Source organism: Cricetulus griseus (genome assembly GCF_003668045.3).
Source record: "Cricetulus griseus strain 17A/GY chromosome 1 unlocalized genomic scaffold, alternate assembly CriGri-PICRH-1.0 chr1_1, whole genome shotgun sequence".
NCBI lineage: Eukaryota > Metazoa > Chordata > Mammalia > Rodentia > Cricetidae > Cricetulus > Cricetulus griseus.
Window position 1 is genome coordinate 60,848,977 of NW_023276807.1, and position 12,496 is coordinate 60,861,472.

At 40.8% G+C, this 12,496-nt stretch overlaps 2 protein-coding genes across 4 annotated transcripts in view; one reads left to right on the forward strand and one right to left on the reverse strand.

The window, feature by feature from the left end:
• Positions 1-12,274, reverse strand: part of Kat6a (lysine acetyltransferase 6A) — an 84,725-nt gene extending 72,451 nt beyond the window's left edge. For all 3 annotated transcript variants that reach the window (XM_027395282.2, XM_027395281.2, XM_027395280.2), the window contains exons 1-3: positions 12,127-12,274; positions 10,100-10,186; positions 8,899-9,801 (exon numbers count right to left, since the gene is read on the reverse strand). In XM_027395282.2, the coding sequence (XP_027251083.1) occupies positions 8,899-9,498 (600 nt within the window). In that variant the 5' untranslated portion in view covers positions 9,499-9,801; positions 10,100-10,186; positions 12,127-12,274. The remainder of the gene's footprint in view (positions 1-8,898; positions 9,802-10,099; positions 10,187-12,126) is intronic.
• LOC118239689 (translation initiation factor IF-2-like) overlaps positions 11,424-12,496 on the forward strand; it is a 35,883-nt gene continuing 34,810 nt past the window's right edge. Inside the window, exons 1-2 of the mRNA XM_035453008.1 lie at positions 11,424-11,450; positions 11,585-12,211. Of these exons, the coding sequence (XP_035308899.1) occupies positions 11,424-11,450; positions 11,585-12,211 (654 nt within the window). The remainder of the gene's footprint in view (positions 11,451-11,584; positions 12,212-12,496) is intronic.

Consider the following 12,496-nt stretch of genomic DNA (forward strand, 5'->3'; position numbering starts at 1 on the left):
CACTGGCACTCTTCCAGAGAGCACCAGAGCTTGATTCCAAGCACCAGCAAGGTGACTCACAATGTGCTGTAACTCTGTTCCAGGAGAATGAACTTATGTGAATGGATAGATTCAACTCTATCTATAAAAGAGAATACAGGAGTATGAGTTAGGATGAAAAAGTCAAAGAGACTGAAGGAAATACTGAATTACTGTAGTGCAAACAGACTACACAGAGACAAATTCTGGTCCACAAATCTGTGAGTAGTACCCTATCACATGGTTGGATGAATCAGTCCTGTAGAAGAGCAGGAAGGAAAATGTTTGCCTTAACTTTTTAAGATAAGGATGCAAGAATACAAAGAATGATAGACAATTCATAAACCCTGAAATTAGGAGAACACCATTTCAAGGCCAGTGAGATGGCTCAACACATACTTGCAGCCAAGCATGACAACCTGGGACCTACATGGTTCAAAGAGAAAACTAAACTGACTCATACAAGTTGAACTTGGCCGCACGCACGCACGTAATTTTTTTTTAAAGTGTTAATGCAGTACCCCTCCAATCAGAATCATGAGGGTGATTGCAGTTCACCACTTACTGGAGGAAAAATTGGGCCCTATCTAGGTCTGGTAATACTTCTATATATACAGACTCTACTCACTCTACACAAAAAGGAAAGGCATGGGAGTAAACTATCTCCTTTTACAGACAGTGAATTCTTTTACACACACACACACACACACACACACACAAATACACAAATAGAATGAACACATCTACAGAAAAAGCCAATCCCTAAGCGCCTTTCCAATTAATATATCATTGACTTGTTAACAGTCACCACAAAATAGTAAAAACAATATAGAAAATATGATACAAAATTATACCACATGTATAAATACTATATATTATTTTTAAATTGAGACTAATCCAGTTCCAATTATCTATTTCCGACAGTTCTAGGGAATCACACAGGGCCTTGTCTATACTAGGCATGTGCTCTATTAAATGTCAAAGCCAGTCCTGCAAAATCTGTATCATCTATATCACCACACCCCCATCTTTTTTGTAGTACTTTTTGCATTTACAAGTTTTTGGGTTTTTTGTTTTGTTTCTTGGCTTTCTTTTTTAAAAATGAACAAGAACTCTGCTAAATAGGACAATTATCCATTGCATTCTTAATATAGTATCACAATAGGCTAATTACCAATTACAAATTATTCTTACTAACATCACTATTCTAATTAGATAAAATATGAAACAATTTTACTATAAAGGCTATTTCCAAACCACTAAAACTTTATGACTCATCATCCTCAGTAACTTGAAAACATATCTATTTATTTAACATAATCTACTTTAGTCAGTATCTCTACCATAAAAATCTATGAGCTGGAGAGATGGCTCAGCAGTTTAGAGCACTTACTGTTCTTCTAGAAGGTCTGGATTCAATTCCCAGCAACCACACGGGGTTGCTCACAATAAAAACCAACACCTCTAGCCTCTGTGAACATCTGTACACATATACATACACACACACACACAACTTTAAAAAACAAATCTTCAAAAGAAAATCTAAGTCACTATCAAAAAACGTAACTACAAATTTAGAATAGAAATTCCAAGAAAATTAGATAATCTGGGCTTTCCTAATTAATCACTGTATTGAGAAACAAGTAACGGTAGGAAGTGGAAGATTCACCACTTAATCTTTCTGATCCAGGTTACTTACCTAGCTGAGTAATACACTCAAGCTTAATTAAAACGCTCTTTTCCAACAAAATGTTTCAGTAAATTATAACTCTGCTCAAAAATACTCTACAAAAAATATTTTAATGATTTGGACAATTATCACAAAAAACTCATTACACCAATGCTGGAAAAATGACCCAGTGGCCAAGAGCACTGACTGCTCTTCCACAAGACTCCCAGAACCCACACTGAAAACTATCAACCATCCCTAACTCCAGTTCCAAGAGATCTGATACCTTCTTCTGGCCTCTGTGGGAACTGCATTCACACAGCACACAAACATACATGCAGGCAAAAACCTATACAACATAAAATAAAAATACATCTTTTTAAAACAGACTAGTAATATGGAACATGAACTAAATATATACAGTAACCCACAGCTAACCAAGTCAACAGATACACCAGCATTCCAGAAGAGATGGTCCTTTCATTTCCAAGTATTGTGTGTTGCCTACAGCAGGTGCTCAATACCTGCTTGAATTAACTGGCAACTAAAAATGGAATCACTTCTGGCCTATACCTTCCTTTCTCCATCACTGTCAGATACACTCTGGAAGATGTGCATATGTCTGTATTTAGAATATAGAGAACAGCAAGCCAACCCATTCTTCACAGAAACTAGGTAGTTTCAAAGAGAGGAAGGAATGTAGTTAAAATATAATGTAAAGAGATTATATAATCCACTCAGAGGAGGAATCATTTCTCACCTTTGAGTTCACTGTATTATAATTCTGAAAGTGGGCTCTTCACATCTTTGGGGAAAGTCGTTCAGGAAATACACTACTGAAAATAGCGTATGAAATAAAAATCATTTAAAAATAAAGAACAAATCTCATCAATTCTAATTTTATAGATATAAAAGCAGCTGAGAACAGCAAATTCAAAGTACACTCTACTGATCAGTGCACATGGAATTCTACTCAAAGGAAACACAATCTTCCTAAACATATACTTCCAAATATAGTAATTTCAGTTAGTTCCAATACGCATTAGAGCTATGTAGCAATGAACAGAGTTCTAATCAAAGCAAACCAGTAGGTTTCTATTCAATGAATGTCCTTAATGCAATGCCTTAGGAAAGGTCTTCAGTTCAGCTGCAAAATACTGTACATCTGTTCTCAGGGTTCTTTCCAAAAGTCAAGCCCTAGAATCCTATAATTTGTATTTTTCCTATGTTATTTGTCCTGTTTTATCAACTGGCTGTTTTTTAAAGAATATACATAACTGACAATTATGTAAGGCTAATATTTTTTAAAATTAAAATATTGTATGTAGCTCACTGACAGTTCATTCCTATAGCTCCCATATGAGAAAGAGAGAGTGACTGACAATTTGTGTATGGCTGATATTTTTTAAATGAAAATGTTACATGTAGTTCAGTGACAGCTCATTGTTATAGCTCCTGTATGAGACTCCTGCACATGCGTACAGACAAATCACACACACACACACACAGAGAGAGAGAGAGAGAGAGAGAGAGAGAGAGAGAGAGAGAGCTCAAGCAAGGGGAATTATTATAAATACAAGTACCTAGGCATTCTAATAAGAACATACAATAACTAATCCACAGAACTGCCACTAATTCATCCCATTAGATCATTTGATAGTAATTATAATAATCCAATCATATTTTACTTAGCTTCATGTGATCAAGAAACAGTTCTAAAAAATAGGTGTTTTTTAACACCCAACTACAAAACAGAACTTTATTTACTTGTCCACTCTAACAATTTAACATATACTCTTTAAAAATCCCAATGACAGACAAGTATTTTATGATTCTGCATCAATTCCTGATGACAAGATGTCAATATAAAGGCAAGAAATCCCTTTATCACCTTTAACACAATGCTTAGAATCCAAAATATTTCAGATTGCAGAATTCCTCAATTTTTGAATATTTGCATAGACACCAGTAGCTGAACATCCCTCATCTGAAAAACCCCAAATCTAAAGCCCAGGAGCATTTTGGACCTTTGGGCTTAGTAAGGCAATCACTTGGTGGTCAAAAGTTTTAGAATTGGAGGTATTCTAGATTAAGATTACAGACCCTCGCTAGGCGATGGCAAAAAACAGTCAGATTTCTGTGAGTTCAAGGCCAGCCTGGTCTATAGAGCTAGTTCCAGGACAGCTAGGGCTGTTACACAGAGAAACCCAATCTCAAAAAAAAAAAAAAAAAAAAAAAAAGAGTACACACCCTCAATCTGTAAAGCAGGCTTCCAGCTCAAAGTTCACAGGGCAAACTGAACCCTGAAATAGATCTCTAAAAATCTCACCAGTGAGGGTTAAGAATATAGCTCAATTTGTAGAGTTCTTTGCTACAAAACTCTAGACTTAATCCACACATCAACTGCCAGTGGTGGCATATACCTGCAGTCCTAACACATGAAAGGTGGAGACAGGAAGGTAAGAAGTTCAAGGTCATATTCAGTTACACGAGAGATTCAATGTCAATTGTCTAGGAACATGAGAGCTCTCAAAAACTAAATAAATAATAATTTCTAAAAAAAATTTAAAGGAATGAGATGTCTTCGTGGTAAAAGCTGCTCTTTCAGAAGACTGAAGTGGTTCCCATACCCACATCAGGCTGCTCACAAGGGTCTGTAACTCCAGCTCCAGAGGATCCAATGCCCTCTTCTGGCCTTCTAGAGCACATGTATGAACATAGCCACACAAATAATAAATATTTTTAAATTAAAATATACTATATTGGAACCTTGGTAAATGAATACAACTAGAAAAGTTCCTATTAAGGGAGGTAATTGAGACCTAGAAAAGCAAGCATCATATATTCTATTTGTGGTTCCTAGCTCCACGTCTTCAAATTTGAGTATATAACCTGGAGTAAATGCAGAAACCAGGACAGTATAAAGGGACCATGGGGCAGGGAAGAACAAGAGAGAGGAATAGCAGGATACACATCATCTGATGGGGAAAATGGGAGTAGGGAAGATATTAAGGGGGAAGGCGACAAATACAGAGGAAAGAGGGGGTAAAATAATAGTAAGGATTGCTTGAAAAGTTGTAAGCATATTATTATCTATCTAGCTAAAATACATATAATAACTTCAGAATATGTATGCACATATGCATATATAGTTTAAATGAAATCCTCCCATCTGAGCTGTCAATACCCCCATCAGCTATAGACAAAAACTCTTAACATCAGGAATGAGAAGCCCCAATTTGAGTTGTGGTGAGGGCTGTCCAAGAAACTCCCAAAACATATAGCCCATTGCTGTTACCCTTGGTTGCCCCCAAGAGGTGGAAGACAAGTCTTATAGCTGAAGAAACCATGCACTTTCAGACACTGGACCCAGAGGACTGGAGCTGGATCTGACCTGAAGCCTCCTTCCTGAGAACTAGCCTTCATCTTACCAGAGCTTCTGAGGAAAGGAAGCCTATCTAGTTATAACCCCTGTGACCCACAACAATGGCCAGCATGGCAAAATAACCCTAAGGATAAAGTAGTTGCATGAGTACCTTGTCAATAACCAACAACTCTCTAGTTGGATTTAAGACTTGCTCAACAAGAGGGAAATAATACCTGGTACTGGAAACCCAGCCAACTACCCAGAGTTAGTGGAGTCATGGATCTATCTTGGAGGGAAATCTACAATCATCACTTTACTAAACCAGCATAATCCCTAATTATAGTCTAAATATGTATCCTCATATCCACAGGTAAGTGTTGTTCTCACTCCTCATCAAAGAAATTTCTCTTTGTAACAGAGACCATTACAAAAAATACAACTGACCAAAGTTGTAAAGGCCTGTCCCAACCAATTCATGTGCAACACAAACCCTGCACCTAAGGCTGAGGGATCATTTCAGAAGAACAAGAGGAAAGATGTTTTAAGAGCCAAGGAACAGGAAGTCTGCTGTGAGACTGTGTCTCCAAGAAATGTCAGAGAGGCTACACCCATGAAGTCTCATTAACATGACTGCCTAAACAAGACCTGAACTATGAAAACAACAATGGATATGCTAACATAGAAGAGGAAAGCTTGAGAGGTCTCAAGCCTAAATAAAGAACTGTAGGTAACTAAAGAATGCCAGAGAGGGAGATGGTCTTCTACAGGGAAGTGTCTCCCTAACTGGTTCTCCAGTACCAAGCCTGAGATCATATATATGTATGTATGTGTGTGTGTGTGTGTATATATATATACATATATATATATATATATGTACACTAACATTACAGACTGAGCATATGTATATATGTAACTATATATAACAACAACTAAAGAAAAAGGCTGTAATTTGGGGACTAAGGAGGTGCATGGGAGGGGTTTAAAGGAGGGAAGGGAAGAGGTAATTGGTACAATTATAATTTCATAAAACATTATTATAAAAATAAAGTAATTCTCCAATAAAATACATCACTGCTAGACATGGTGGTACATGCCTCTAATCACAGTACTAAGAGATGAGGCAGAAGGATTTCTACAAGGCTGAGCCCAATTTGAGCTATGCAGAAAGGCACTGTCTCAAACATTCCCCCCATAGACACAAGAAAAAAAATTATTACTTTCTAAGTGTTATTTAAACAAAAATTTGTAGTTAATAACTACAATGAAGGATGGAAAGAGGACTCAGAGACTAAGAACTCTTGCTGCTCTTCCACAGGACCCAAGTTCAATTTGCAGCACTACTTGATGCAGCCCACAACCATCTATTACTCTAGCTGTAAAGGATCAGACACCTCTTCTGGCCTCTGTGAACACACACACAAATCAAAGTAAAACATAAGGGGGCTCCTTACAGAGGGAAAGGGAGGTAAATTCGGAAGTGGGAGGAGGCAAGGAGAAACAGCAGGATATGAGTGATCTGATAGGGAAAGTGGGAAAGGAGGTAGGCTCTTTATGAACAAGGGAGAAGGTGGAGAGAAGGGTTAAAAGAACAGTCAGAATGTCTGTAAAAGCCACAAAGACTCATTGTGTTAACTACACAAAAAACAAAAACTGTGATACATGTAATTCTGTGTATAAATGTATATAAACATACATGGTTTTAATGAACTTTTCTGGATTGCCGGCGCCTCCTTTAATAGCCAAAGATCACCTAATAAAAACCCAGTACAACATGAGAAGCCTCTTCTGAGTTGCTGGCCAGGGCTGTTGAGACTCTGTAGCCCATTGCTGTTACCATTGGTTGTCCCCCAGAGATGGAAGGGAAGTCCCTACTGCTGAGGACACCTGTACTTCAGACACAGGCCCAGAGGCTCCTGAGCTGGAGCTGACCTGAACACCCCCTCTCTGAGAATCAGCTTTCCTGGACCAGAAGGCACCAAGCAAGCTTCCAAAGGAGGGAGCCAACCAACAGTTTACCCAGCTATGATGCCAATGACTATCAGTAACCAACAGGGCATGATAACCTTCAGAGTGCAACAGTGACACACACACCTTGATGGTAGCCAACAGTTTTGTAACTGGACTTAACACCTGCTCAACAAGACATGCCTGGTACTAGAAACCTAACTACTCAGTACTAGTGAAGTAATTGTTATTGGAGAAGAAACAAACTACAACCACTAATTTACTAAATCCCTAACAACAATCTGTTAACATTTGTCCTTATACCACAGTTAATTGTAGTCATCACCCCTCATCAAGAAATCGTCTCTTTGCAACAACCAGACACTACTACAGAAAACCACAACCAATCAAAATGCAAAGCTGTGGACTCCCAAGAATGCATCTACGAAATTGAACAAAGATGACACCAATGAGCATGCCAAACTAGACAGAGAAAGAGGCTGTAAGCCTATACAAAGAACTACAGGCAACTGAGGAAAGCTAGGAATCAGAGAGGTGACTTCCCCCTGGGAGGAGCATACTAATTGGTTGTCCAGTGCCAAACTGTAAGCCATGAAAACACACATACAAGTATCACTTAAGAACTGAACAGGTTATAATTAGGAATATATGTGTATATATGTATGTCATGAATATATGCAAATATATGTGTGTATGTATGTATATGTATATAGTAACAATTATTGAAAAAAGAGGCCATGAATTTGAAGATTGGGGAAGGGTACAGAGGGAGTAAAGGGAAGGGAGAAATGTTGTAATTATATTACCATTCCAAAAATTAAACAAAAATCTTCTCCCAGAAGTAGTTTCCATGCTATATACACTAAGGTGTACAACAAATTAACAGTTCACTCTACAAATAACAATCCAGAGTACCTTATATTGACATAAGATATTGTATCAATGTCAAAGAACAGTCACACACAAAATTCTTCCCATCCCCAAATATTCTACATAGGTGCCAAAACTTACTGTTAAGATGTACCTTTAAGTACATAAACTGACAGCAATAGCACACAACAGAGTAAGGTACATGTGTATGTACAAAACACTCCAGAACTTTTCATAATACAGGATACTGTATTCCTGTCCCATATAACTATAGTTGTCACAAATAAAAACATTTAGGATTTCATCATATACAAATCCACAATGGATGTTGTAGCACACACCTGTAATTCCAGCACTTCTTGGAAGACAGAGGCAAGAAGATGATAAGGTTTGAGGGCAACCTGGGTTTTATAGCAAGAGCCCCTATCTCAAAAAAAAAAAAAAATGATAGGAAGCTAAACAAAACAGAGAAATAATAATAACTGATTTGCTAGCCCCTACTATGGATCATAAGAATCTGTCTCATTCCTATCTAATGATAACCTGAAACAAAATGGAAAAAGGAAAAATTCCTCAGAGTGAGCCATTCCTATTAAAGTCAAGTCTCCAGCATTTCTAAGTTCATCAAGTTGCAATAGTAAGGTAATGTAAGAACCTATAATTCAGCCTGGTCTATAGAGCAAGTTCCAGGATAGGCTCCAAAACTACACAAGAGAAACCCTGTCTCAAAAAACAAAAACAAAAACAAAAAAACAAACAAACAAACCTATAATCAAAAGTTTTCATGCTAAGCTAAATATGTTCTTGTAGTTAAGTCAACATTCTATATTCTGAATCTTAAGACTTCAAAGATTTTAAAGTACTAGAACAATTAGCATCTATTTACTTTTCACAGCTAGAACTCACAAGTTTCCCAAGCCTTAATTAACCTTCCATGTATCTCCCTAGAAATGTGACGGTGAACCCTAGTCTTAAGTGCACTATGAACACTGATGCAAATGTTTCTTACCTTATCTTTCTCATGTGGAAGCAGTGACACTGGAGGTAAACAAGAGAGGGACTCACAACCCTCTTTCCCATCAGCACTGGCTGCCTTAGTGTTGATCCGGTACAGAGGTCCATCTTTAAGGAGTCTGCCATGGCCAACAGCACGCTTGATCGCCAATCTTAACTGCTGGTGAAAGCCAGAGGCAGCACTGCCTCCATAGGCAGCAGACACATCCTTCTGGCTTTTCAAAAAGCGTTCAATACTTTTCAAAGTTGAGCCACCAGACTCTGCCAAGCCCTCAAATGCCCGTTTGAGTAATTTATTCCAATCCACACTTTGTTTAGTATCCAATTTTCCATGGTTTCGAGGTTTAGGAAGTGCTATTCGCCCAGGATTATCAGGATCTTTATAGGAATTGAGACCTTTGTTTGAGACTTTTAAAATTGTCCCATCTTTAACACTCAACTCCAACTGCTCTAGAACAGTTTTACGATCCAAGCCATGGGATGAAGACACTGCATTGCAAATCCTTTCTTCTGAAGGTCGCTGTTTCTGCTTCTTTACTTTTTTGATGGCCTCCAAAATCCATTCCGTGTACAACGGGTTAGCGAGTTTTACCATGGTGAGGGATTCTGTATATCCATAGAGTCGCTACCCCTTATCCTGATGCTGAGTAAGTCTTACACCATGGAAAACAAGATTCTCGGAGGGTGGGAACCAGTTAACCATAGCATACAAGATTTCTGGCCTGAGTCTTTCCTGCTTTCATAAAACGGAACTGCAACCTACTTTTACCTTAGAAATCAAAACAACTGGTTTTTTTGAAGTATCTTCAAACTTCTCAATAGCACCACACATTGGTCTCTATTCCACATATACTCTTGTACTCCAAACATCTCATTCACAGCTTCAAGCATCTTAAGCCTGAAAAACAATTAAAATAATGTCAGTTTTCTACCAAGGCCCACTTTATAAATAAGTTATCAATTGAAACATCCTAGTCTTTTCTTAAAGCAATGTGTTTATCAAGCACTCTTAAAGAGTTTAAATACATAGTACTATCAATATTCCAAAACAATCACTGGAAACCACTGGAATAAAAACATAAGGAAAAAAAGACTTGGGTAGTAAAATGAGGAACTAAAATGAGATTTTCTAGGAATGACGTGAAGCTATAACTAACCAGACGAGTGCTAATTTGTCCCCCAAAATCTGTGCTCACCAGTCTACAGGTTCAATTCTTCCTCCACATTTTTCTCCAAGAAACTATTCAGTACTTCAACAAGTGTCTGGATTAGTAGAAAGAACCCTGCAATGAAAGCAAGAGTGAATCATTTTTCAAAATTCCGGTGGATAAGAAACAGACAATAAGATATGCAAAAAACTACTGAAGACAACTTGACTAGTTCATATACTAAAGGAAATAAGCATGCTTCACGTATCACAATAAGGATATTAATGCAAACAAAAACAATGAAAACAGCTTCATGTGAAAGTGCTTAAAGAATTTCACTAACACCCATATATTGAAGGAAATAACAACTATCAAAGTGCTTATAATCAATGGACAGATAAACTAGAAATAAGGCCTAGAATCACTAGGATCAAATGCAATCCTACATATGAAATGTATAGCACAGAAAACAAGTGTTGCCTGTTTGTGTGTTTATACAGAAGTGAATCTGATAAAGATGTCAATATGAAATTACTATCGCAGAGTGAACATTAGTCAATAAAACAAAAACAAATATACTACTTTTTCTGGGTCAAGAATCAGGCAGATACACATTTTTTGAATCGCTAAAATACTGAATTCTAAACTTCTCCCTCCAAAACTAAGTTTAACTTTGAACTTCTCTTGTTCTGGAGAGCATGCACAATATAAGTAGTTAGAAAAAAAAAGAGGGTCATATACTCCAGCAAGTATTTTTAATAGTGATGTTAAAAGCAAAAGGAAAACTGATAGACGTTGGGGAAGAAACAGTACTATAACTCCGATAAGAAAGCAAAGGGTACAACAAAACATTAGCACCTGGGGCCAAAGTTTACTTCAAAATTAACTAAAAAAAGTCCCGGGAAGAGGGGGAAGCTTCATTTTTATGACGGTCTTAAGAGACCAAATAACACGATTATTACTCTAGGAAAGTTTTTTTTTTTTTTATAGACATTAACTTCAAAATAACGAGAATTGAGATCTAAGAAGCTGGGAACGTCCTATGTGATTGAGCTTTCAGGTGAAAGAATGAATGACATTCACTCATTGTCTTTCCGGCCGGAAGTTTCCCCAATCTCCAGGTCTGCAGAAACCACCGCGCTGAGGATCTGAACCCTAACTCTCAGAAAGTCCACTAGCTGCTAAAAAGAAGGACCAGCCGGCTCCAAAAGCCCTTCCCGCCCCAACTCCCAGCTCAAAACACATCTTCGCGCCCTCGATTTAAAGCCCAGGGAACTTTAAAAACTTGAAGAGGCAGAGCCTAGGAGTTTGCCAACGGACTGTTCCGCCGTTCCCATTCTATGGAAACACGGCCCGAAGAGTTAAGTTAACAATGAAATCACGTGGAGTTAGGAGCACCGTAAGCTCTGTCCCCAGCTCCAAGCTCTCAGCTCCAAGGGGCCGGCTCAGAAGAGCAGTGAGGGGACACCGGTTGTGAGGGAGCCTGACAGGTCGGGCAGGTCCGGCCCAAAGTCGCAGAGCTCTTCTTGACAGGCAAGCCCGCCGTCACCCGTCCCGGCCAGGGGGCTGACAGTCCGACAGACACAACACCACACGTGCTGCCTGCTCCACACCACAGCACCCACCAGGCTGTCACCCCGCTCGGCTCAGCCCCGCTCGGATCTCCGCGCACTCGGCACAGCCCGGAGTGCGCGCCCGGCGCCGGGAGCGGCGGGCGGGCGGACGGCGGGCGCGCCCCGAGGAGAGCGGGCGAGCCCGCACAGCAGCCCCAGGCTCCGCGGCCTGGCGCTCGCCGCCCGTGAGCGCCGGCTCCCGGAGTGGCGCGCGGCGGAGCGGGCGAGCCGTAGGTGCGGACCGGGCGGGCGGACGGCGCGGGTTGGGCCGCGGAGTCGGACGCGAGGGGGGGCCGCGGCGCCCAGCCCGAGGCCTGGCGCAGAGCAGCGGGAGGCGGCGCAGGCCGCGACGGGGCCTGCAGCAGCCCGCCGACCCCGCGAGGCGCCGAAGGAGACTCCGGGGCGGCTTAGCCTCCGGCTCGGCAGCTGGGAGCGACCGGGGGAGGCCCCTCGGCTACTTACCTGGGGGGAAGACAGTCGGGATCCCGGGGGCCCGGGCCGGACCGCGGAGATGCCCCAAACTGACACGGCCGCCATCTTGGAGACAGTGAGCTCCGACTGGGGGGAGGGGAGGCCAGGCGGCGGAACAGCCGCGGGGGGAGGGGAGCGTCGCGAGGGAACGGCTGCCTGGGGAGGGAGCTGGAACAGCCTGCGCGGGAGGGAGTGAGGGGAGGAGCGGAGGAGCGCGGGAGGAGGGCAGCCGGTAGCTGGAAGAGCAGGCTGGTCGCCGGGAAGGGCGCCGGAGGGCGGGGCGGCCGAGGAGGGAAGAGCCGCTGGGCGGGTCACGTGGGGCGGGTACAAAAGGCCGACGCCAGAATGGGAGCGGGAGTTG